The 27,810-nt window shown below is 38.7% G+C and overlaps 1 protein-coding gene across 1 annotated transcript; it reads left to right on the top strand.

Annotated features, from left to right (window-relative positions):
- Window positions 1-17,066: 17,066 nt before the first annotated feature.
- On the top strand, window positions 17,067-22,353 carry LOC104441546 (pathogenesis-related protein 1A). Its single transcript, XM_039299508.1, has 2 exons — window positions 17,067-17,240; window positions 21,865-22,353. Exons 1-2 carry the CDS (start codon window positions 17,067-17,069, stop codon window positions 22,342-22,344), a joined length of 654 nt encoding a protein of 217 aa, XP_039155442.1. The 3' UTR covers window positions 22,345-22,353.
- The last annotated feature ends 5,457 nt before the right edge of the window (window positions 22,354-27,810 follow it).

Raw genomic sequence — 27,810 nt, 5'->3', positions numbered from 1 at the left:
TTTTATGACCCAGAAACCCTATATAGTGGCAGCCGACCAAGCAAACCTAGGGGGACGCTAGCTAAGGACCCACCACCCCAACATCCCGTGTAAGACACCAAGTGCCGCCACTAGGTTTCGAACTCCTCACCTTTGGGTAAGGATCAGCGAAGTTCTTATCCAACGGAGCCACTGCGGCCAGTGGTATAAAATCAGACTATTGATCATTGCATATTGTAAAATTAAGAAATTATCCTAATTCACGAATACTTGAAAAATCTTTTGTTTATGGCATATCTTAAAGACGTCTAATTAAGATCACAATATATTTAAATTAGGTAATTAATAATTCAAATTTGGATAGGATTTGTCACCTAATTTGAAGATATGGTTCCAACTTGAACAGCGGCGGGTTTGAACGGTGGTTGCGTGGCTGTTCACAACGATAGACGGTGTGACCGGCGGCGGGTGTCTCGGGTCACGGCTTTGGACAACCGCGGTGATGCTTACTGGTGGTGATTCGCAATGATGGAGATGCACAAGGCCAGCAATATGCAAGAAGAATAATAGCAGAGCAACCTGGATAACAATGACACTCAGAACTCGCCGAGCATGACAACATCAAAATTTCATTTTTTGTTATCTCTTTCTCGGGCGTATTCTGTACGTGACCAATGTGAGTGGATCTCTCTCTGTTCCCGATTTCCTCCCCTCAGGTGTCGAATGTTGGTCAAGCGTAAGGAATCACGTGAACAGGTAGTGGCTCAAAGCTTAGAGGAACTCGAACACCGCCTTGAAATTCTTCGGAACGGCTCAAAGCTTTGTCGTGGTAAAGGTCGTGGCTTTTCCGTGCAACAAGGATCGGGTCTCTGTGGCTCACTGACAACCACAGCAGGCGGTTGATTGGCAATAAAAGCGTCATCGGGACTCCACGGGACAGCAGCAGATCGGTGGTGAGCTTAAGCAGCAGTAGCTCGGGCGCATGGTGTTCGGGCGATGAGGAGTAGCGGCTCGTTGTTGTCATGCAGTGGCGGGTTTGGCATTGTCACGCTCAGAAAAACAGCGAGCAGCAGCAGCAGCGACGACGGTGATGACACAGCGGAGAGTGTGGCCGAGACAACTCTCTATACCTTTCCTCTCCCTCTGTTGTCTATTCCTTGCCTGTGTCGGACTGGAAAAAGAGACCCCGCCAAAGGAAGAAACTAAATTTCTTTCCTCCTTCCAATCACGTCTGTTCGGTCAAGACACAATCTCCTTACTTTCATTTTGTTTTCCTTCCTTTCTGCTCACGCCTACTGAGGATTGAAGACCTCTTTTCTTGCGTTGGTGTTTCTTTTATTAACCAAAATATATGTTGCCTAAAGAGTGACACCAAATATATCCCCCACATGCATCATTCCCTTTTATTTTCCAATATTACTCATCTGAAACCTTCCTTTCTGCCACGAGCATGGACGCGTCAAAACGAGACATATCACTCTATATATGTATATGCCCACGATCATGAATATTATATATAAAAAAAAACAATAGGAATCAAATTAACCGATAACGGTGAAATTCGATCCCTCAAAAAACACCGACCCCACCAGATTTTGCATTCATTTCATTGCATCTGGTGATTAGAGACAAGGTAATTTTTAATACCTCAGGCCCCACAACAGAAGATTTGGAGTGACGGAACTCTTAAGGCCCTCAAAGCTCGAAGGAACTCCTGGCGCCACTGTGGCCCACTAAGTCTCGTCACCTTAACCTTACATTGGCCATGAAATCGGACTAAACAAAAGGTCAAAATTTGGCTAAATTGAAAGGAAGTAGCAGCTGCAATTGAAATCCAAAACAAAGGAGTTCCTTCGAGCTAGTGGGGCAATTGCCATGTCAGCATTCATTGGCCACACATCAGCATCGCAAGGGTAAAATTGATCGGATTGACTAAATTTATATTAATGTGAAAAAGTTTAGAACTAAATTGATCTAATTAAAAAGTTTATAACTGAATTGATATCAATGCCATAAGTTTATGACTTTTAAGTACTTTTTACATGGTCAACGGACCTATTCCATCCTTTCTTAGGGCTGGTAGTGGCGCTTTCATATGACACGAACACTAAATCATCGGATACAGAGGAAAACATACCTGAAAATGGTGTGACAAGATACACTTAATTAGACCTTATCACTGAACAAGTTTGGTTCGAGCTTTTATGGGCCATGTCCAAACCCAATCCAGTGGGTTTTGACAAGTACCAAGCTCACTCACTTGAATTCATTGGCTCAATCACATGGGGAATGTCTTGCTTTTTAAAGCAAAAAAGCTGAGCTAAAAATAGATAAATTGGAAACATAATTAGATAATAATTCCATAATTTTTTGGTATTGTACTTTAATTGTGTTATGAAATACTTTTCTTCTTCTGTTTTAAGCCTTACTTCCACTTTCACTTTCAATATTTACCAAGTTTGTATTTTGAGGTAGATAAACTAAAATAAATATTTTATCGATGTAATTTTTAATAAATTAATGGGCGAACTAAGCCAAGCCTCAAAGCCATTGCTTAGGCCTAGGGCACTCACTAACAAGGCCCTAGAATGCATTGCTTGAGCCCGCCGAAAAGCGCAAAATTTTCAGTCAAACCTCCCATTTTATAGGAATACCTGCAAGTTGTCAAACTTATGATCATGTTTACGATTAATTTATAACATCAATTGACACTTTTTTCTTAAGTCAATCACTAAATTTTTTTAACCAAAGTTGTAGATGATGTGTTTTGATGTTAATACAAATTAATAAGAACTAAAACGGGAGTGTCCTAGGGCACGACTGACAAAGACGACAGTAACTTATTGACCTAATGGAACTTATAATAAAGTGGCTTTATGCAATTTCAGGAATAATGTCACAATTAAACTTCTTGCTTTAGGGCACGACCGATGGAGACCCGCCATTTCAGGAAAAAACATTACAATCGATTGCAGAAAAGGTTACATGCAATTCCTCATTTTGGCTTAGTGACAAAAGAATAGACCCAAAGGTGTGGATCAAAAGCAAGACATTAGCTCAAATCCGTAAGTTACTAGTATAAATAATCTCATGTTCGGGTTGCTTGTTTGATGTCTTGATCCATGTCTTATCTGATTATTGAGGTTAGTCAGATATTCTATAGATTGGAATTTGCGGTTCCTCATCATATTTAGACGAAAAGAAGGGAAGAAAAAGAATATGCAATAGAATTTAAAAGACGAAATATTGGAGGCATAGGACACGTAGATTGCAGGCATGGGATTGCAATTTGTTTGGTTGCCAAAATGCCGGAGATAGATGCCGCCTAGCATTTCAAATATGTTATAAAACATCAACGGCACAACTTCCTTATTATTAAGGGAGAAGAAACAGGAAAGTGGGGTGAGAGACCCTGCAATGTCACATCTTGTATTCCTATCCACCCAAGAAGAAAAGCTTGGGTTAGAATCAAGGGGTCTATTGGTGGTAAGATAGACTATGTGTTAATATTTTGATACTAGCTACCATCAAATAGGGGATTATAATAACTTTTCGCGTCCAGGGGAGGTACGGTGATGTCAAAACCACCGCAAGGTGAGGAAGCTTAGCTCAAGCCTAATAACCGACTGCTCACCTCCCACTTCTGGTTGTCAGGCTTGAACAAAAATGTCAACGGAAAAAATGTCTTAAAAGAGAGAGAGAGAGAGAGAGAGAGAAGTCAACGATGGGACAAGCAGCATCGCCGGATGCATTTGGTGGTTTTTGTTATCTTTCTCTTATTCTTTTCCTGCTTTGTTTGGTCCTCCTTAATTGCGGAAAATAGTCCATGCGATACTGATGATAATGATAATATCTCCCATCGGAAAATAATAACTATATCTAACTTATGTGTCGCGACCTCCCCAAAGTGGGTGCATCACCTAGGGATAGGGGTGTGCAACGGAAACTGCCCGAACTAGGACCAGACCGGACTTAACTGGACCGGCCGGTTTTGGGCGGTTCCCACGGTCGGCGGTCCGGTTCTCGATTCCAAAGTGGGAATCGGACCAACCAGACTGATTGGACTAGACGAAATTTTTTATATATAATTTATATACATATAATATATAAACACATATAGTATATGAATATTATATATGAAACTTGTTGCAATCGGAATTGCAATTAAGGTAACAACCTCTTATGTGGTCAAGAGACCACCAAAGCTCTTAAAAAACTTATTTGTTAGTTTTATCTTCTCCTCGATTGGGATAAGGCTCTAGGAGTTCCTCATGCTCACTCTCTCTCTTGCTCCCCTCACTTGCAAATGACAAGGCACTTCAAGTCTCAAAGAGTCTAACATCGACTAAATATTCAAAGTATAGAAGAGAGATTGTCTATAAAATCTAAGCCAAGCACAAATTATACTCAAATTGTTCATGGCTTTTATACTTAAAATTAAGAGTGAAACCTAAGCCAAGCACAGATTATACTCAAATTGTTCATGGCTTTTATGCTTAAAATTAAGAGTGAAACACATAAATTATGATTAATATTCACACAAGTGAAGTTTGAATATTTTGCATGTGAAAACATGTGTGAGTAGTTTTATTAGATTGTCCGGGAACCGAATTGGATTGATCAGTCCGAAGCATGATTGTTCTTTAATGAATGGTCGTTATTTAGTGAAAAAAGAAAGTGCCGATCCTATTGGACCGAACCGGACTGGACCAGAACCAATGGTCCGGTCCACAGTTCCCAAAATTGGGAACCGGTTTTCCCAGTCCAGTTCCCGGTTCCACCTTGGAACCGAACCGAACCGGGAACCGATCACCCCTATCTAGGGATTTGGCTAATAAATTATTAAGCTTAAAGTTAACTCAAGCTCCATCATATCCATATTAATTTACGACTTAGGGTTTAAGTTCTTAACAAGTAAATAATTTATAAGTAGAAGTTGCCATTAATCTATTTTCGGTTGATTAATTAGAAACCCAAATAAAGTGACGGGAGAATTACTTTAGTTCTATGAACTAGAAATTGTGGGTACGAGTATTTGATTACCCTAGATTTCTGTAATGCCCTTTCGATACATTTTCTCTTCTATTTCAGAAAAATATATCATAGGCAGTTTGTATTGATTGTAATTCACTCACATGCGAAGCAAGTGTGCAACCATTATTTAACACTCAACAATCAAAGCATTAGATAAATTGCAAGGAAATTGAAAAATTACTCATCTTGAAGCTACGAAAGTATATGTAGTTAGTTAGAAAATGACATTAGCAACCTAATATGATTTCTGATTAACATGCAATTTCTCTCAAATGTTTTTTTTAAACTTGTTTAATCAAGATAATGCTTTATGCAATGCATTCTACTAATCTAACATGACATGTGACATAACTTATTTAAATATCCTAATTCTAATGACGATTAAATATATTATTCTAGCGTGACACAATATTTCCTAAGTATACAAACCTAAACATGCAACTTTTTAATGATAGGCAAAATCGACATTCGGTCCTAATTAAACTAGTCTACATAACATGCAATTTAATTAGATGAACCTCGACATAGAATTTCCGAAATAAATAAACTTAACATGCAAAATTTTATGACAGGTGATTTTTTAATTAAATGACCAAAACATATAGATCAGTACATGACATGCAAGCAATGACGTGACATATATGATGATATGACATATGGTGTGGCACAATGACACCGCATACAATGACATAGCAAATGAAATCGCATACGATGACATGGTAAGATGACACACAACACGATGCACGTGACATGTAGTAATGACATAGTGGCGATGATGTAGGCATGATGCAATTAATCTACATGATATGCATGTGATTTTTTATTTAAATTTGAAATTATAAAATAATCAAAATAAACATGCAGACCCTAAAAAATATCTACTTTAATTGTATCTAATCTTTTTCGATTTTTTAGATAAAAAATAAAAATAAAATCAAGCAATTTGGAAATAAGTAAAATCAAATAAAATCAAGCAATGGAAAGCATCTATCACTCAAGATATGATCCATACCCATCTAAATTTGGAAATAAGTAAAATCAACCAATTGTATATTGGGCATGAGATTAGATTGGCCAGTTTTTCACATGATCGCGAGTCGTATTTGGACCATAAAATCAGACTATTGATCATTGCATATTGTAAAATTAAGAAATTATCCTAATTCACAAATACTTGAAAAATCTTTTGTTTATGGCATATCTTCAAGACGTCTAATTAAGATCACAATATATTCCAATTAGGTAATTAATAATTCAAATTTAGATAGGATTTGTCACCTAATTTGAAGATATGGTTTCCAACTTGAACAGCGGCGGGTTTGAACGGTGGTTGCACGAGAAGAATAATAGCACGGCAACCTGGATAACAATGACACTCAGAACTCGCAGAGCATGACATCAAAATCTCCCTTTTTGTTATCTCTTTCTCGGGCGTATTCTGTACGTGACCAATGTGAGTGGATCTGTCTTTGTTCCCGATTTCCTCCCCTCATGTGTCGAATGTTGGTCAAGCGTAAGGAATCACGTGAACAGGTAGTGGCTCAAAGCTTAGAGGAACTCGAACACCGCCTTGAAATTCTTCGGAACGGCTCAAAGGTTTGTCGTGGTAAAGGTTGTGGCTTTTCCGTGCAGCAAGGATCGGGTCTCCCTGGCTCACTGACAACCACAGCAGGCAGTTGATCGGCAACAACAGCGTCGTCGGGACTCCATGGGACAGCAGCAGATCGGTGGTGAGCTTAAGCAGCAGTAGCTCAGGCGCATGGTGTTCGAGCGATGAGGAGCAGCGGCTCGTTGTTGTCATGCAGCGGCAGGTTTGGCATTGTCATGCTCAGCAAAACAGCGAGCAGCAGCACCGACGACGGTGATGACACAGCGGAGAGTGTGGCCGAGACAACTCTCTATACATTTCCTCTCCCTCTATTGTCTATTCCTTGCCTGTGTCGGAATGGAAAAAGAGACCCCGCCAAAGGAAGAAACAAAATTTCTTTCCTCCTTCCAATCACGTCTGGTACGGTCAAGACACAATCTTCTCACTTTCATTTTGTTTTCCTTCCTTTCTGCTCACTTCTACTGAGGATTGAAGACCTCTTTTCTTGCGTTTGTGTTTCTTTTATTAACCAAAATATATGTTGCCTAAAGAGTGACACCAAATATATCCCCCACATGCATCATTCCATTTTATTTTTCAATATTGCTCATCTGAAACCTTCCTTTCTGCCACGAGCATGGACGCGTCAAAACGAGACATATAGCTATATATGTATATGCCCATGTCCGCTGATTCTGCCTTAGCACACTTTCCTCTTATTTTTCTATCTTTATTTCCCTTAAATTGCATGAATATACAGAAGAGATAAAATTAGATTAACCACCATTTCATTCTTTTTTTTTTTTTTTTTTTGGTAAGGTAAGAATATATTGAAAGACAAAGGACAAATGTACACAAGCGGCACCAAAACTTACACTCTCACTGCGTGCAAAAGAGTGGAAGGGAACCGCGCAAAAGCCTCAAGAGGCAAGGAAAGAAAGAACGCAGTAAACAAACAACACAACACAACCACCAGAAACAACCACCGGACTCAAAGGACGCCAGGGAATCCGGGAGCCAGACACCCGCACATGAGAACCGAGCAAGATCCAAAGATAACACCCAAGGGGTTACGTGAAGATACTAGGGTCGAGATTCCAACCCCTTTGAAGATGCCGATTCCTTGGATTGTCAGGAACATCCTTGTAGGTAATTGCTTTATCTTTAACCATCTTTATGTGAAGATACTAGGGTCGAGATTCCAACCCCTTTGAAGATGCCGATTCCTTGGATTGTCAGGAACATCCTTGTAGGTAATTGCTTTATCTTTAACCATCTTTATCAAATGATTCTTCAAAGCGGGGATATCAAGAGATTCCCCACGGAAAATCATGGCATTTCTCTTCTTCCAAATTAGGTAGCAAAGAGCTCCAAAGGAATAGCGGGATAGCCTATGAAAGAAGTCCTTACCCGCAAGGAATTTCATAGCCCAAGCAAGGTTTTCCGCCCAAGTACCGTTCCTCCAAGGCAAATTGCACCTAGTTGCCCAAAAGTAGATAATGGTAGTTGAGATATTGCAATCAAAGTACAAATGGTTAGTCGAGTCTGGCTGAGTATTACAAAAAGTGCAAGCTGAGTACTCAATCCTTCCATATGAGAGGAGAAGGGACTGCGTAGGCAAGCGGTCTTTAGTAATAAGCCACAAAAGGAATTGAAACCGAGGGGCAACATCCTTATCCCACACAAAAAGAGTCCAAGGTGCTTTGGCTTTAGAAGTTCTGATGACGTTCCAAGCAGAAGCAACGGAGAAGGCCCCCGAGGAATCTTGACGCCACACAAAACGATCGTTATCAACCGAATGAGGAGGAAGCGAGAAACCATAATCCTCTAACCGAGACTTACAGGATCTACCAGCATAAGAATATAAAAAAGCCACAGTAGCCTTTGTAGGAACGTCAGGGTCCAACAAAAACGATTGAGGAACTTGTAGATGAAGAGGGCCACAAGGCAACCAGCTATCGAACCACAATGATGTAGATCGGCCGTCTCCGACCTTCCATTCAAAGGATTGTCTACAACAGCCCCGAAGATGAAGGATCTTCTTCCAATTCCAGGAACAAACCGAAGGCTGAGTGGCAACCCGGAAGTTATGCTTCTTTAAAAAGTTGGAGTGTATCCATCGGCACCACAGCGATTCCTTATTCGTAAAGAGGATCCAAATAAATTTCAGCATTGAGGCTTTGTTACAGTCCTTGATAGACCGAATCCCCAAGCCCCCTTCCTCCTTAGGCAAACAAACTTCCGCCCATGAGACTTTGGCACCTCCCTTATCCAAGGAGGTGCCTTTCTAAAGAAATCTACGAAGAATGCTTTCAATACCCAAGATAACCGAAGAGGGCAAAGTGAATACACTAGCCTAAAAAGTCTGAATAGCATGAAGCACTGACCTTATGAGCTGAAGTCTTCCAGCAAAAGAAAGGAACCTGTGGGACCAGGAGCGGGCTCTCGCGGTAATGCGATCAATTAACTGGGTACAATCAGCCTTAGTCAACCTCTTAGAGATGATCGGCACTCCAAGATATCAAATCGGAAGTTTACCTTCCTGAAAGCCAAATTCTTGGAGGATTCTATTGCACAAAGCAGATCACCTCCCGAAAGAAAGATGTCACTCTTATTTTTGTTGGGGATAAGACCACTCCATGAAGAGAAGATGTCGAGGCTTCTTTTAAGGATCACAGCCGATTTCCAATCTGCTTGGCAAAAAAGGAACACATCGTCTGCAAAAAACAGATGAGTGAGCTTGGGAGACTTACATCTCCAATAATATTTGAACTCTTTAGCCGAAGACCTTTGGTTCAAAATTCCTGAGAAGATTTCCATGATCAACGTGAATAGATAAGGTGACATTGGGTTGCCCTGCCTAAGGCCTCTGCCTCCAGGGAAGAAACCATGAAGCTCCCCATTAATAGAGATAGAGAATCTGGGTGTGCGTACACAAGCCATGATCCGGCTAATAATCCACAGAGGAAACCGGAAGGCAGTAAGGGTAAGCTCTAGGAAATCCCAGTCAATAGTGTCATAGGCCTTGCGAAAATCCACTTTGACTGCACATCTTGGGAGGTATGGGTCTAAGTGGAAGCCTGCAAATAGCTCTTGAGCCAATAAGATATTATCCCTTATTCTTCTACCCTTCACAAACGCATTCTGGGATGGACTAACAATATCCTGAAGTACAGGCGCAATTCTATTGGCCAAAATCTTGGTGATAAGTTTGTAAATAGTGTTGCAGCAAGCAATCGGTCTGAAGTCGTTAACTTCACAAGCATTCGGCACCTTGGGAATTAAAGTTAGGATGGTCGCATTGACTTCTTTAAGAAGAGAACCTACTGAAAAGAAATCTTTCACAGCCTCTGTAACTAAAGAGCCCACGATACCCCAGTTACTTTTAAAGAATTCTACTGTAAAACCATCTGGACCGGGGGCTTTTCCCTTTGCAAGTGAGAACAAGGTCCTCTTGATTTCCAAATCAGAGACAGGCAAAGCTAGGGCACATACCTGGCTATCAGATAACGGCTTTCGAATGAGAGAAGTAAGCTCTTGAATATCTGGCTTTGCTAAGCCAACTCTAGGAGCAAGCAGATCCGAAAAGAAAGATAGAAAAACTTGAGGCACCAAATCAGGATCCGAAATCACCGTACCTGCAGTGTCCTTGACAGAGAGGATACGGTTATTGAGATGTCTAGCTTTAACACAGTTGTGGAAGAATTTTGTGTTGCGATCTCCTTCCTTCAGCCATCTAATCCTTGATTTTTGCTTAAAGAACGATTCCTCTTGACCACGAAGGTCTATAAAAGCACGGCACCAAATCATTCTTTCTTTTGTTTCTTTTCGTTGGCCAAATTTTCCTCCTATGCTCTTAAATTATTACTGTAAGAATAATATCAATCTTTTTCAAATTAAACCAATCTTCCAACACTCCTCAAAAGTTAATTTTCAGCCATTAAAGAATGACGGGCTTTGCCACATTCTCTTTCACCTCAGACTTATTCCAACTCGTTAAATTCAAGCAAAGAACCATTGATTCAAACCCATCCATTACCGATCTAATGCAAATATAATAATAAAAAAATATAAACTAAATAACAAATGCTCCTAAAGTTTATATGCAATTTAACTTAATATCTTTTTTCAGGGGACTAGGTCAATTCCTAATTTACTATGCAATATTACTAAATGGGATGTTAAAATTTAGGTATCAACAATATGTACTAAACTGAATTTAAATCATCAAATTTGATGAGTGCAATGGGAGACCTGCAAACATGGAACGGACCGTTTTCAATAATATGGCTCAATTTAGTGTCGATGCCACGCTCATTTGATAGTTTCTCCCCTTACAATTTCATTATCTGCTTTACATCCTTTATCTCTGTTTTTAATTAAGGAAAAATTATGTAAGCCCTCTAAATTTTGGAAGTGACATGCACTTTGTTATGAACTTTTAAACGTTGATCCTAAACTTTCACTTTGTTATGTCCTCAGAACTTTGTCTGATTTTGCGTTAACCACTGACTTGAGAACTCAAGAGACAACATAAACAGATTGATAGTTTGGGGACAAATACATGCCCCTCTATCCCCTTAGTTCGAACAGATTGCATAAATTCTCCTTAAAGCTATGTATGTTTTTTTCATGATTCATGAGGATTTGAAAACCATGAACTTTACGCCTGAAATTTAAGATAACCATAACGATAGATGATGCGAAGAATTGGTTTTTCTCTCATATACTTATAATTTTACAATGCACTATAACGGTCTAGTAGGAATTTTTTTTTTTTTTTGTCTATTTTCAGATCTGATGATCAGGTGTCGAAAACTCTAGATTTTCACCCATGCTCCCATTGTGTGAGGCCTAGAGAATACAAAGTACGAACGTGACATGGCTGAAATATTTTGTCACGTATGTTTAACAAGAAGTCCATGTTTGATTCAACCATCCCGAGAGATTGGACCTAATTACGTACACCAATGATGGTAATTATCATGCAATAGCTGGTTGAATAACACGTGAGGTAGTTAGATGTGTACATATGAAACATTAAAGTGTTTCGCATTAATCTTTTTGGTCCATATCAAACATTTTGCATCTAAAAGTTATCGAATCAAAAAGTTTATTAAACATTTTGCATCTAAAAGTTAGAGCATCATATGAATAATGCTCTAATCACTTGAGCTTTGTCTAAAGTCTTGTCTAGCGGACGAGCATGGTAGGCATATAAAAGAAAACTACTAATAAGTTGTCTCATTAATTAAGTGGGTTTATTTTGAGCGCGGTCGATTCTGTCTTCTAAAAAAGGAAGGTTATTACATGCATGGCGGGAGGAAGAGGTAGTTCTTGCTCGATCTATGGTATTAGCCCGGGTTGAGGTTGTAAGAGGCTGTCAATTGGAGGGAGGGAGATGATGGTCGTCATTGTGGTAGCCAGCGGTAGACTTCATTTCCTTGTCTTTTTATTTTAATAACTACGTTAGGATATCGGGGGATTTGTTTCAATTTTTTAGTGGTTATCCACTTAGATAAATAATATGTAGTAGTTTCCTATTAGTTTATCTATATCCTGTCTTAAACTTGGAATTTCATTAGGCCTTTTTAGACATAAATATAAAGTATGTTCTCTCGTAATTTACATAAAAAAAATTTATCAATTATTTTACATCAAAAAATTTCATTGAAGCAGATTGAATGTAATGTTAAAATACGAAGGACGAAGATGATTATTAATTTTTTTAACATGCATGCAGTTCTGCTGAACGTAAGAACCATGATTTGCCAATAAAATGAATAAACATTGTCATCTTCCACCAGAATTTGTTAATGGTTCGGACTTGAACTCTTTTTTTATTTTTCTATTTTCCAGATGAAAAACTTGTATTATGCCGTCCCAACAGTCAAGATTTCTAGAGCTTTCGCAATACTTTCCCAAATTATAGGTTAATCATTTTATCCACTTAGTCATATACAACAAACTCATATCGATTCCAACAATTGACTTCACAAGTGTAAAACTTATAAATCAGAATTCATTGACCGCAAATTTTGGCGTGTTCTCGTGTCTTAATTTTTTAAACATCATAATTTGAGACAACTTGAAAATTTATCGTAGGTGCTTATATCCAAGTACATAAAATCCTCAGGGATGACTTTTCCAACTGTGACAAGTCTATATCAATAAATAACATAACGCTGTCTAATAGGAAACACTTTTAAAGGTTCCATATAATTATGGGACTTGTTCCGTCAATTAAACAAAGTGGTTTTCCTCCATCATATCCTATTGACTTCATTAAGCAGTGATGGACTTGTTTAGTCTATTTATACATCGTTAATTATGTGCGGATTAACAAGTCCATAGAGACAAAAGACTCACCATTCTATCAAATGAGTAATCAATATATACACTATCCATATGTCCAGCCGCCACGCTATTCTAATAGCTATTAAATAGTATTTCATAATTCATACTTATGTCCCCAATTTTAGTTTAAAGATAAATCGTTCACAATCATGAGGTTTTGGACGCCACCTACATATAAGCTTAGCCGGGAATAGTTTTTATAATTGGTGGACCCATGGGATGCTCTTAATTTACATGTGGCTCATGACTAATCAATGCAATGATCCACCGCTAAAGAGGCTAGTGCAGCATTCAGTTTGTGTTTCTTGAATTAGATAGAAATGTTGATTGATTGAGTTTATGGATTTTAATGTCTTTAAGTATTTGTAAATTGTATATCATATTCTTCATGTAAATCGGATTTGATGTGTTAATATGCATTCATCATGTGTGAAATGGAATAACAAGTATGAACTAAGTAGGAGTAAGCATGGATCGAGAGGGCTAGCTTCAATGCTTTTTTGGCTCTAAGCCGGTTTAGGGCTAGCTTGATTTTCCTTTAAAAAGATTGGTTATTATTTTGGGCCCAAAAAATTACTTTGTTTTATATATTGACTTTGTTGAAGTGTGTTGACACCTAAATTTTGGCTACCCGTTTAGTCATTTATCGCATTAAGAAATTATGGATTAATTTTAACCCCTAAAAAATATTAATTAATTGCATAGCATTTAGTTGTAGGTGCATTTATTTTTTATTTGCATTTACTGGACCGATGGCGGATTGGTCGATTAGTGGTTTTGGGTTTTAAATTAACAGGCTGGACTAAGCCCATGAAGAATACAAATTGGCCCGAGCCCGTTTTCTAAAATTAAGATTTGAAATAAGGATTTTTGGAATTTAAGAAAATCGGATTGCAATCTTATCTTTAAAAATCAGTAGAAGATATTCGGGAGATAAGGAAAAGGATTTTTGTGATCGTAAGGGTTATAAGCAATTTTCATAAGAGATGAAATATTTACAAAAGATTGCATTTTGTTTTCCTTATATAAGGAGTGCACGGAAAAAGTTAAAAGGGGGGGCCTTTTCTACGTTTCTCTTGGTCGAAAGAAAAAGAACAGAAGAGGTCTTTCCCTAGGTTTCTTTTTCCTTCATAAAAAGGCTGAAAAGGAAAAGTAAAAGTGTGCACAGAGAGGTACAGGGAGAGCAGAGGAGAGAGGAAGAAAAGGGAAAAAAAAACAAAATCTACCGTTTCTCCTCATATTAAATTGCATGTTGCATGTCATTTTAGTTGAAATAATTTTGTACATCATTGCATTGCATTTTGTACGTCATTGCATTGCATTGCACGTCATTAGAATTAAATCATTTTGGTTAATTTAGATTGCATATTTAACAATTGCATGTTCATTAAGAGATCATAAATTTTTTAATTTTATTCATATAGTTTAGGACATGTTGCCATGCCATATCATTTCATATTATATTAAAAGCATTGCATTGCATTGCATATGGATTATAGCCTCGTTAAAAAGTGAAAACAAAAAAAGAAATTGCGTGTTAATTAGAAATCATATCTAGGGTTGTTGATGTGGATTTTAATTTAACACTGCAGATGCTTTCGTTGCTTTGAGGTAAGTCATGCATTATTTAATTGCTTTCTTGGGTGTTAAATTGGTGGTTTGCGCACCTGTATGATAACCTCACATGTTAGGGAGATAGTTTAAAATCAATTCAAGTTGCCTGCAAAACATTTTTTTCAAAATAAAGGAAATGGTACCGAAAGGGCGTTAGAGAAATCTAACGTAATCAAGTCACCATACCCATAGTCTATGGTTCATAGGAGTAAAGTGAATCTCTCATTACTTTACTTGGGTTTCTAATCGACTCACCAAAAAATATATTAGTGGCGACTCCTGATTGAAAATCAATTGCATGTTAAGAACTTGAACCTAAAGTTGCGAATTGGTATGGGCTTGAGAGAGTCCGAGTTAAATCTAGGCTTAACAATCCATTAACCAAACCCTAGGTAGTTCACATCCGAAAAATTGGGTCGTGACAAAGTGCTTTAAGTATACTTTCTACTATTTCTTTTTATATTTTTATTTAATATATATTTTAAATTTTAATTTATAGTAATTGTTCAGGCCAATCCAGGCCAGAGATGTTAAAGCCTAAAATGGTCCTTGAAATCACGGCACTGACCTATTTGAGCTCGAAAATTCAGGCTAGCCTAGTCCAAGCGAACTCAAGCTTTTAGTCTTTGTAGCTCATCTGTAAAACTAATTGCCATGTATAACAAAGTGTTACCTCATGGGAGCCACTTTTTGAAACTCACAAGGGTAAAGTGCTATGTGGAAGGAACCAGATCTTGAATCTATGAGGGTCAGCTCTAGAATCTTTTATGTTTGACCGCTTGGTTACATTAGTGGGACTAATTCTATAATATGTTTGATGTACTATTATAGGACTTATGATCCCTAGAAGAGATGGTAGATTACTTGGTTGGTGATTTGCTTATGTAATAGTGAGGCCAACTCACTAACAAGTTTGCTGGCTGGAACTATAATATCCTAATATTTTGACACCTAGTGATATGTCAATGTCCATTCAAGATGTTATTCAATTGTGATAAAAGGAATATATCTGTTGGGATTTGGCATAAGAAGGCTTGTTTTTTGGGTTGCACCATGTGGATATAATGTTTAGTGGACATTTGGAAAGTACCTCATGTTCACATAAATTATGTAAATGCCGAAGAAATAAAAGTGTATCTATAAATTAAATAATATATAACAATTTTATATGGTTTATTTGATTCCTAGAAATTGGCCGACCAAGAGCCATGTATGAAAATATATTAGTCCATCATATCTTTGATTCCTAGAGAGTGGATACCATGTGTGGATGAAGTTTGGAGGGAAGTCTAATTAATTTCAGGGTGTTTTAAGTGGTTTTTCATGAGATATAGCTGGTGTCCAGATTTTCCAGATTTGAAATTGGACAAATTGTGATTGAGTTTTCTTGATTTTACTTAAGATTGATCCTCAATACGTTGACGTATAAATAGTGGGGTTATTCTCATATGTTTTCTCAAGAAAAAACTCGTTTGAATGTCTAAATTAGTATAATAGACATAGAGGTTGTGATATTAAATCTGTTCTTGAAATACTATATATAAACCTGGCGTGTTCAGAATAAAATGAAATGGTTGAATCTTAACATGATTTTGATGTTATTGAATCTCAACTTTAGTTTAGACTTTAAAACAGGGGAATGGATGAACCTCAATTGTAAGATTTATAGTTTAGCTCAATATTATGATTGATTAAATACATTGTTTTACTAGCCTTAAATTGCTATGGGCAGGTTATTGATTATTTGCCACAGATGTATATATGTTGAGTTCAGACTTGAGTAGGTCCTTAAATTGCTCCATTTGGGTCTCGTGCAAACCTCAGCATCCTTGGACATAAAACACATAGAGGGTAGAGTTAGGTATGGAGCTCGATAAAGATACCACACCAAATTTGGGAAGCTGGGTTGTACGGGTATTGGCACATTAAAGTAATAAATGCAGTTTTGTTAGCAACCAATGATATAAGTGTTGAGAAGGTGGGGCGGTCCTCAGTGGGTGTCACAATACACCTGCTTCTTGATGAAGAATCCTGTACAAACCCCAGTTGAATTCAAATTTAAAAACGAAAAATAAAAAATAGTATATTTAAAGTAATCTTTATATTCGACAAATAATACAAATAAGGTTAAAGATAAAATACCTTGCATTGGCTTGTGTCTCCATGGTTGATTTGGATTGGGATCAAACTTCAGTGGATGTCCGATTAGCTGAACGGGACGAGATAGACTTCGAGTTCCTCAGCGACGTGTCCGGGCAGCCTTACATTCTCCAAACCAATGTATTTGCTGACTAGTTCGACAACCGCGAAGAGCGGATTTACCTGCGGGTTAATAAATGCGTGAAAAATCTGATCATCCGTGAAATAATGGATGGAAAACTCTTTGCAGTTTCTTTATGGATTCGATCCCGACTTGGACGTACCGAAACCACGCGGACAAGTGGGTGGGCGTTCCCTAAGTGGCAACAGATGGGTGTCAAAGCCACCCTAGGGGATGGCGACATCTGGGGGACACGAGGTAAGCGTGACATGGTCGATTGGTCGAAGGGCCCTTCGTGGCCTCGTTCGGGGACTACAAGATTGGCGCCTGTGTCTGGAAGGGCAATCCGAGGTTTTGCAGGCCGAGAGCCCAGAAACTGGTGGAACAACGAGGAGGTGGTTCAAATGGGTCAGGAGACAATGCAAGGTTCCAAAACAACCTGCCCAAGGAGTGCTCTCTTCCCAAATACTAAACTAGCTGATCCATAACACATCATCTCCAATTCTTTCATCTCATTTTCTTCTTTCCTTCCACATTTGATTCAATGTGCCGCCGAAATATTTATGAAACTGGTTTGCCAGAGCACATAGCATGTGGTTATTGCACCCTAAGATTTTCGGCACGTACGTGATCCTTTGAGTTTGATATTATATGAATTAGTGATTTTCAGTGTATGATTGATAAATAATTCTTTTGTTATATTTTGGACAGTGCAAATGTTCTCTTTTTAGAGTGAATCAGCTTCAGTTGGAATATTTTAATCTTAATTAGGCTCGATATATTGGGTGAGCTATGCTTGAACTTGTCGAGGACTCGATCATACTGGAAGAAACATGATGAGCGGGCAAGAGCTAGACCGAGCCTTCCAATTGGGCCAACATTATGGCCCAGTCCAGCCTATCAAATAAAAAAAAATCCAGCAAATGCGGGAGAATTGCAATATATCCCTTAGATTTTCATATCATTACAAATTGCCTCCTAATTTTAGAAAATTTGCAATGTAACCCATGATCTTCTAAAGCCGTTGCAAAGTGCCCGATATATTGATTGTCAAATAAAACAAGTAATTTAGATTAAGTAGAAATTGAAAATTTAATGAAAAATGACACATATTTTGGTCGATGAGTACTCAAATCATTTTCCTAATGGACCCTTAGTTTCCATTTGTTAACATTTCTAGTTTTCTATTTTTCTGTTATTTTGTTCTCCGGAATAAAAAAATAATAGAAATCTGTTTGATAACGTTAATTAATTTTTCTATTTCCTAGAATAAAAAATGGCTAGAGAATAGATTTAGAGTATGAGCAAGAAGTAAAAAAATAAAAAAAATAAAAACCTAATTCCTATTCCCAGGAACAAAAACAAGAAACTGCTTCTTTTTTAGAGAAAACCCTGAAATTGCCTCTCGTCTCTTTTTCACTCTTAAACCTGAAGGTTGCCTTTCATTTCTTCTCAGCTCACCTTCGCCTTTGTCCAGTCAACTCTCTCCAGTCGTGTCGCCTCTGTCTGATTGCCTCTGCTCATTCTCGCCTCTCTCCGCATTACTTCTCTCGTGCTACTCTCGCCTTGAATCCAGGTTTCTCGCTTTAATTCCTTCTTGTTGTACATTTTCTAGTTTTGATTCTTACTTCTCGAACTTGAATCCTTTGTCCAGTCGCCTCTCTCCGGTCGAGTTGCCTTTGTTGTGTTGCCTCTGTTCGATCGCCTCTATTCATGCTCACCTCTCTCTCCGTTGCTTCTGTCGTGCTTGTCTTGCATTGAATCCAGGTTTCTTGCTTCAATTCCTTCTCATTGTACATTTAATAGTTGTGATTCTCAATTCTTGAAGTTGAATGGCTGCGTTCTGCACACGGATTTGCTCTGCTCCTTTGGAAATTTGAAATCCTAGTGTCGATTGTGTTTAAAGTGGTTCTCCAACGTGATTGTGAAAGTACATTCAAAGGAAAACTTGGAAGACTTTGGCATAGCATGAACTTGTCTTCTTCCTTTTTGTTCTTTTTCTTCTGTATACTCTTGGATTTTCCTCCCTAGATATTGATTTTTTTGGTACACCATCTCTTGTCAATCGGCTCCACTTTTTCATGAGCTTCTTAACTTCCATGATTTATTAACAACCCGGATAATATGCGTTTTAGTATTTTCTCAATGAATCAGTCTTCATTCATTTAGTCATCTTTTGCTGTGAGGAAAAAAGAAAAAACCAATTGCTAAATGATAAATATTGTTTTATGGATCTTGAAGTGGAGGGTTTGGAAATTATCGAATAAGGTTACTACTGGAGCTTTGCACATGTGCAGACATGTTTGAGAAAAGTATCCTGACCTATATGTATTATGTCATTTGCTGGGTCTTTGTAAAGATGTTAATGCTATTCAACTGTCGAATTTGATAAGATCTAGGTGTGACTTACATATGACCCAAACATTTTCTACAATTCAGATTCAATTTATTACATATCCCCAACTCATAATAATTTCTATATTATAAGACTTATTTATGGGGTGATAGACTAATACAGGATGCACATCCAACCGTTCAATGGCAAGTGGGGATGTGAGGGCGTGCCCTTCGCATCCATGCCAATTACAGAACCGTAAAGGTAGCTGCATAAAATAAAAAACGCAAATTATACGGTTTTCATGCGTGGATTCATCAAAGAACAATTGGATGATAACTTAATTGAGACAAAAGAGAAGTACATGTACATGTCAGATAGCTTAAATTAAGGAAAATGGCAGAGACACTAAGAATGATTTATAAATTTTATCTTTTTTATGGAAGATTGATTTATTAAGCAATATGTTGCCTCCATTTATGTATACATCGCCTGTCGCTATTACGAGATCATGTCACTTGTCTAACTTATTTTAAATATTACCACACCAATGAGCAATGGGTGGCCACCTGCCCGGTGAGGACGACGGATCCAGATCCCACTTCCTCTAGACTTGGAGTGGAGGGATTGAGTCTCTAGCTAAGGAGGATGCACCTCTAGATCTGGACGCTTGCCGCAACCTTGATAGCATCAAGGCCTCAAGGGCCGGTTAGGGCTCGTTGACATCTCAACGGCAGCCATTGCAAGGAGTGAGAGAGGGGAAAAATTTAGTAGAAGTGTCAAAAGTTGTGTGTAATGCTAATTTTGGTGTCAATTTTTTTTCCAAATCACTCAATTGTCACTTTTTTAAAAAATAAAATGATCATTTAAGTATCAATTCCGATCTCGAGTGCCGGAAATTTGGTATGGCAATATTTTGATTTTTTATCTACTGACGTGGCTCGCCAGCAGTTTGACTTAGGATAAAAAGCTCAAGACAACTTCATTTAACAAGTTTCACTCTCCTGCATGACCCAAAACGACTTTGTCCAACAAGAAAAATCAATTTCTTGCTGAACAATCGACGGAAAGGGGATGAACGGGGAAAAAGGGAGTACATCAGGGAATTTCTCTCTGGCTTCTTATCTGGATTCATCAAAGCCACCTCAAAATCCGCCGTTAATGAAGCTGATTCATTGAAAAACCCGACTACAAACTAGAGGCTCGGTTGGATCCATTCTCGGCGAGTTCAAATTGCGGTTGGTGTTGCCTCCTTCACCGGCCAAGTCCCTCGAGGCGGTTTCTAGAGCCAATTTTGTTCCGATCTACCTAGCAATCGCGTCCGGCAACTTTCCTTTCGCAGGATACGCCCAAGCTCGTTTTCCCCTATTTTGTCGAATCGATGGAATGGGGCTCGCCGGCCCCAGTTTCGCGCGTTCTGAGCCTGCTCATTCCTTTCTCTGTGTATTCCTAGTGTTTTTTTTTCTGGTTATGGTTGGTTCTGGCATGAATTTGCACGCCTGAATGCTTTCTGGTTGTTGTACCCTTAGGTGTTCGATGAAATGTCTGGGAGAAGTTCGCGCGCTTGTTCTTGGTTTTCTGTCCAACCTGGGCATTCATTGATTGCTGGACGTGCTTCATGGCTTTCTAATTCGATGAAACCAAGCGATCTTGACTGAACAAGACTCCTTTCACAGATCTGAACCATCTCGTTCCTTGCCTGGACCATATCATCCATCGATTCTTGGCGTCGTTTGTTGAGATTGTGGCGCAGCTCGGAGGTTTGGACGGTGATGGGTGAGCCTCGATGAAGTTGTGGTTGACGAGTCCATTTACAACGTGAAGTAGTGAGGGTGCACAAGGGAGAAAAGAGAAGGAAAAAAAAATAGAAAAACAGGAAAAAAATTGACGTGGAGGGAGATGAGGAGAAATGTACACATGGAAATGCCACGTAGACTTTTTTTTTAAATGCCAGCTCATATTAAAATTTTATTCATAAATGCCATGTATATATTTTAGTCAGAATTTCTCTCCGGAGACATAATTAAGTAATCGTTTTTCATTAAATTTGGTACTTAAGTATCCGGTGAAAATTTTTGATATTAAAGTGAGTGCTACACATAATTTTTGATATCTCGGATATATTTCTCCTATGGGAGGATAGTGACGTATTGTTTTAAGGTGGGGGACGCTGGAGATTGTAAATTTAGTTGAAGATGGACAGTGGATCTTCAAAAACGAAGATGGATACGATGACGAGTTGGTGGTGGCTTTTGATTGGCGTAGAGAGAGAGACCTGTTTGTTCATCACACTTGGACAAAGTTTTTTAGATCCCATAATAATTTAATTTCATGCACTAATCTCAATGTCTTTAGCATTACTCCAAATAACGTCTAACATTATACTTTAATTACTGCATCAAACTTGCTGAAACTTCAAACTTTGCTAAAGCCTTTTACTTTACTTCCATTTGAGGAAAGAAAGAACATGCAAAACCAATTACCTAGATGCCGCATTTACTAATTTTATCATTTCTTGATCAGTCTGGATTTTAACGCAAAGTTGAACTGTCCAAAAGGAGATGTTCCGGATAAGTTCATCGCACACAATGAGTTGAAGCCCTGAAAATCTCCATGTTTTTTTTTTTTTTTTTTCTATAAATAGCCTAATGATCACCAAAAATGTCACCTTGAACCAACATCAGCTAATTCCTTGAGCATCATGAATTCTCGACCATCATCATCTCTCTTGTTTTCATTTCTCTCTTTCAACCTAGTCATGCCCAAAACTCACCCCAAGACTATCTTGACTCTCATAATGTCGCTCGGAAGCAAGTTGGTGTGGCGAATGTGACATGGGACAACGCCCTTGCTACCTACGCCCAAAGCTACGCAAATCAACGGGTCGGCGACTGCAGCCTTGTGCACTCCAATGGGCCCTACGGCGAGAACCTTGCCAAGGGCACTAGCACATTCACCAGCACCTATGCCGTTAGCTTGTGGGTCGCAGAGAAGCAAAACTACAAGTACAACACCAACACTTGCTCGAGCGGGTGCGACTGCTTGCACTACACTCAGATGGTTTGGCGTGACTCGGTCCGAGTCGGGTGCGCTAGGGTTCAGTGTAACAACGGGTGGTGGTACGTTGTGTGCAACTATGATCCTCCAGGCAACTATGAAGGAGAACTTCCATACTAGGAAAGTCTTTTAGAGTGACAAGCTTACTTATGACCTATTATTATACGCATCATAGGGTATTATATAAAAAGTAAAGGACAAATAAAAGCGACTAGCTTAATATGACTTATGAGCTAGTTTAGGAAAATATGGATGTATAACATGTTGCTCATAAGAGCAACTTAAATAGATTATTACAAGCAAAGTAGCAATATTTCGCTACTGTTTGCAATGGCTTTGGCAGATTCAAAGTGTTCTTGATCATCAACTGGTTATATATACCTTTGTAAGTGTTCCTTCGGCTTTTATGCTTCGCGATATAAGAGAAAGGGCTTTTTACGTGTGGCGATTCATGGATGTGCCAATGGTTTGGAGTTAAATATCCCATATTAGATTACTTCCCTTTTTCAATTGCACAATACACAATTCAATATTCTCACTATCTGACTCCATATTGTTCCTATTTTGATCTCAATCCATGTTGATATTGATCCTGATGCCGAACTTGAGCTTCTTGACAGCATTCTATTACAAGTTGTCGTATGCTATTTGTGATTGATCAGCAGTTTAGTATATATCTCATGGACATTTGCCTAATATAGCCTATGTTGTCCATATTGCGAGATAGTTTTTGTTTGCTCCGTACTTTACTCACTATGCCGTCGCGTTATGTATTTTATACCACATCTAAGGCATTGTATTTTATCGCCTTCACTATCACTATTCATGTCTCTTTGTTAGGGAAATCCCTTATGATGTTTTGAAGATAACAAAATAAATCAAAGGCTACTAACATGTTTGATGGTTGAGTAATAGACCATGCAGATAATAAAACATGTAGAGGATATTATCAAAGTCCGAAGACTGCCGACTCAAGACTCAAAGTCTGAAGACTCAAAGTCCCGAAGTTAGACTCAAGACTCAAAGTTCGAAGACTCAAGACGGACTTTAGTGTCAAAGTCTGTTCTACATCAGAAGTTTGTTCACTCTGACAAATTCCAGACTGAACGTGAATGATGAACCAGAAGACTAAATCTATGCTGAAGCTGAACTGGGTACAAACCCAGATTGTAAAGTCTACAGACCCAGATTGTAAAGTCTACAGACCCAGATTGTAAAGTCTAAAGACTCAGATTGTAAAGTCTATGGCTATCAGACTTTACATCCAAATTCGATGAATCGTAACTCAAGCCCAATCATACAACGGCTAGTGATCTGGTTTGGATTCCACATCAAGATTGATTTGATTGATTCAATCTAATTGATTGATGATTGGATCTTGAAGACAAGAACTTTCTAAACGAAGAAGCTTTACTTATGGAAACCAAGATTTCGTTTGTATGGGCGATCGGAATCAATTTGGAATTTTACCTTTGTCACTCAACGGCTACCAAATCTTCTAGATACAGAGCTGTCCAATGGGTATATTGGAAGACGATTCTCCGGGATGCTGTCCAACGGTAGTTTGGAAGTGGAGGAGTATTTAAGAAGATGAAGGACCGATGAGCAAGTAAGAGACGGAGCGTAGAGTTTATAATTCCAAAGTCGAGCGACTTTAGATCATATACTTGTCTCTTGAGAGCTTAAACGTTTGTAATCGTGAGAGAAATACCAAGAGAGTGACTTAGTGAGATAGTGTGATCTACTAAGTGTTTGCACTCGAAGTTGTAATCTCTTGTTGATTGCATAGTGGAATCCAGCCAAGAAGGCTGTTATCGTGGGAGAGTGGACGTAGGCTTGGATTAAGCCGAACCACTATAAATCTCGTGTTTTTATTCTCTTCCCTAACTCCTTTATTTTGTCCATACTAGCACTCTCAATTGGTATCAGAGCCAAGTGCTCGGTTTATAAAAGTGTTTTTACTTTTGAGCTAAAGATTCTTTATGGCTAGTATGTTGGCACCAGGACTTATGGAAGGGCAAAGCAACACAAGGCCACCATATTTTGATGGAAAGGAATATGACGTATGGAAGAACAAAATGAAAGCATTCCTAAGATCCAGAGATCTCTTACAATGGGATGTTGTGGAAAGAGGAATCAACCCCATCGCTCCTATGTCTCGGATGGAGATGTCCAAAAGAGAAGCGCTTGATGCGAAAGCAATTTTTTCTTTATATTGCGCTTTATCTCTTACTGAATATAATAGAATCTCTTCATGTGAAACAGCAAAAGAAGTTTGGGATAAACTTCATGTTACATATGAAGGGACCGATTGTGTAAAAGAGACAAAAGTAAACTTCTTGCTCGGCAAATATGAATCCTTCAAGATGAAGCAAGGAGAGTCAATTGGAGATATGTTTAATCGTTTTACAGAAATTGTAAACGGTTTGGCATATCAAGGTCATCCAATTTCTTCCCCAATGAAGGTCAACAAACTCTTGCGATCTCTCTCAAAAGATTGGAATCATGTCAAGACCTCAATCCGGGAGACTCAAAGGATTATGCCACTCTCCGTTGATGAATTAATCGGCACTCTTCAATCCTATGAAGTGGAGCAACTCAACGATGAAGATCCCGAAGGTAAGAAGTCCATTGCTTTAATATCTAATGCTGTTTTTGATGAAACAGACTCAGAAAATGACATGGACGATGAAGAATTAGCCTTTATGGTCAAGAAATTCAAAAAGCTGAGTAGAAAAGGAAGGAACTTCGATGGAAGAAGTCAATACAAGCATAATGACTAGAAAAGAATAATAAAAGAAGACGATGAACAAGGAAATCTATGCTTGATGGCACATTCAGAATCTGAGTCTAACTCAGACACAGACTCAGAAACAGAGTCTCATTCAGAACCAGACTCAGAATCCGATGAGGAAATCAAGGGGAGAAATCAAATCCAAAAGAAAAGGAAAAGAATCGTGATCATCTCAAAAAGGCAACAAATTGAGGGGGAGCTTTGATCAATTATGGAAAAATCTTTTTGATTGATCGTGATCTTATTATGGATGGAAGGAAAGGTAATTGTGTCAGAATTTATTCTACAAAATCCGGTTAGTGCATCTCTTATTACCTTTTGTCATTAACAAATCTCATATTGATATTATCATGACAAAAATGGTACGTGAATTTTATGATGCATCCGTGATTTTTATTGGATATTTGCTGATATGATCGAAGATAGCTATATTGCATATCTTTAATATTCGATAAAAGCTTATTTTTCGAAATTGTGATTCATGCAAGATATTTGTTATCATTCTTTACGTGAATCCATCATTATCGCTTTTTGATTATGACAAAAAGGGGGAGAAGTTATGAATATGCATATGTGCTAATTGGTTAATATTATATTATCTATGGCATAATATTGAGCTGCGATTATTTTCTATATATTATTATGCTCAATTTATTTGCTATCTTCTAATATCCTTTGATTTAAATTAAAAGCATGTTTACAAATCTGCATATTCAGAGATTGTTTTGTCATCATCAAAAAAGGGGGAGATTGTTAGGGAAATCCCTTATGATGTTTTAAAGATGACAAAATAAATCAAAGGCTACTAACATGTTTGATGGTTGAGTAATAGACCATGTAGATAATAGAACATGTAGAGGATATTATCAAAGTCTGAAGACTGTCAGACTCAAGACTCAAAGTCTAAAGACTGTCAGACTCGAGACTCAAAGTCTGAAGAATGCCAGACTCAAGACTCAAAGTCTGAAGACTGCTAGACTCAAGACTCAAAGTCTGAAGACTACCAGACTTTAGTGTCAAAGTCTGTTCTACATCAGAAGTCTGTTCACTCTGACAAATTCCAGACTGAACGTGAATGATGAACCAGAAGACTGAATCTATGCTGAAGCTGAACTGGGTACAAACCCATATTGTAAAGTCTACAGACAGATTGTAAAGTCTACAGACCCAGATTGTAAAGTCTACAGACCCAGATTGTAAAGTCTAAAGACTCAGATTGTAAAGTCTATGGCTATCAGACTTTACATCCAGATTCGATGAATCGTAACTCAAGCCCAATCATACAACGGCTAGTGATCTGGTTTGGATTTCACATCAAGATTGATTTGATTGATTCAATCTAATTGATTGATGATTGGATCTTGAAGACAAGAACTTTCTAAACGAAGAAGCTTTACTTATGGAAACCAATATTTCGTTTGTATGGGCGATCGGAATCAATTTGGAATTTTACCTTTGTCACTCAACGGCTACCAAATCTTCTAGATACAGAGCTGTCCAATGGGTATATTGGAAGACGATTCTCCGGGATGCTGTCCAACGGTAGTTTGGAAGTGGAGGAGTATTTAAGAAGATGAAGGACCGATGAGCAAGTAAGAGACGGAGCGTAGAGTTTATAATTCCAAAGTCTGAGCGACTTTAGATCATATACTTGTCTCTTGAGAGCTTAAACGTTTGTAATCGTGAGAGAAATACCAAGAGAGTGACTTAGTGAGATAGTGTGATCTACTAAGTGTTTGCACTCGAAGTTGTAATCTCTTGTTGATTGCATAGTGGAATCCAGCCAAGAAGGCTGTTATCGTGGGAGAGTGGACGTAGGCTTGGATTAAGCCGAACCACTATAAATCTCGTGTTTTTATTCTCTTTCCTAACTCCTTTATTTTGTTCATACTAGCACTCTCACTCTTGGATGTAGATCCATTGTAACGTTAATTTACTTATCTGCTGTCTCCACCACCAGATCAAACCATGAGTCTGTTATTAATTTTATACCTCACCCAATCACTCCTCAAAATCCCAACACCGCTCTCTCTTCTCCTCCCCATCTTTTTCCCTCCTTATGGAGCCCACCCCACAACCACGCGAGGCTTGTGTCATTTGAGGGCGAGGGAGAGGGCGGAGGCAGCGGAGGGAGGAGGAGGAGGAAGTTGGTCTTGGCATTCGAGCCGCGGAGGCTGCCAGCGGCATCGTCATTGGCGAGAGCAGCCTCCTCGGGGTGCTGAAGGTGCCGAGTCGGAGCGGCATCTTCTTCAAGGGGTCACGTATCTCCAACACATGGTGGCCTCACGGCCTCTTTGCAGACAACGCCATACTGGCCCTCCTAAGGCGGCGACGGCGGTGACAGCAGTGGCGACGGTGATGAGGTTAATGACGAGGAAGGTGTATATTAAGAAAAAGGAGGGTGGGACACACTTGCGGTCCACGCCCGTGATCTTCTGCTGGGACGACAACGCCGTTAGTTTTGTAACACAAAGCACAATCAAAAGTACAAAACATCGCCAAAAGAAGCGCGAGATCCACCTCAAAAGCTGAGATTCTGGCAGTTCAACCACGTGTAGCTATCTCTCTCCCTCTCTCATTTAAGGGCGACCATGATGACATGATGGAGAAAGTGGCGAGACGTGGAGGAGGCAGCGGTAATGATAGGTGGCCACAATGGGCGGAGATGGTGGCAAATTGTGAAGAAAGAGAGAGAGAGTTGGTTGACTGGGAAGACTTGACAGGATTATTAGACAATGTGATAACCCATCGACAAGTGCAATAAATATGTGTCTGCGTTTCCTTTTTGATCT

Source organism: Eucalyptus grandis, chromosome 1, assembly GCF_016545825.1.
Source record: "Eucalyptus grandis isolate ANBG69807.140 chromosome 1, ASM1654582v1, whole genome shotgun sequence".
In the NCBI taxonomy this organism is placed as follows: Eukaryota; Viridiplantae; Streptophyta; class Magnoliopsida; order Myrtales; family Myrtaceae; genus Eucalyptus; species Eucalyptus grandis.
This window is presented reverse-complemented; position numbering and strand designations above follow the sequence as displayed.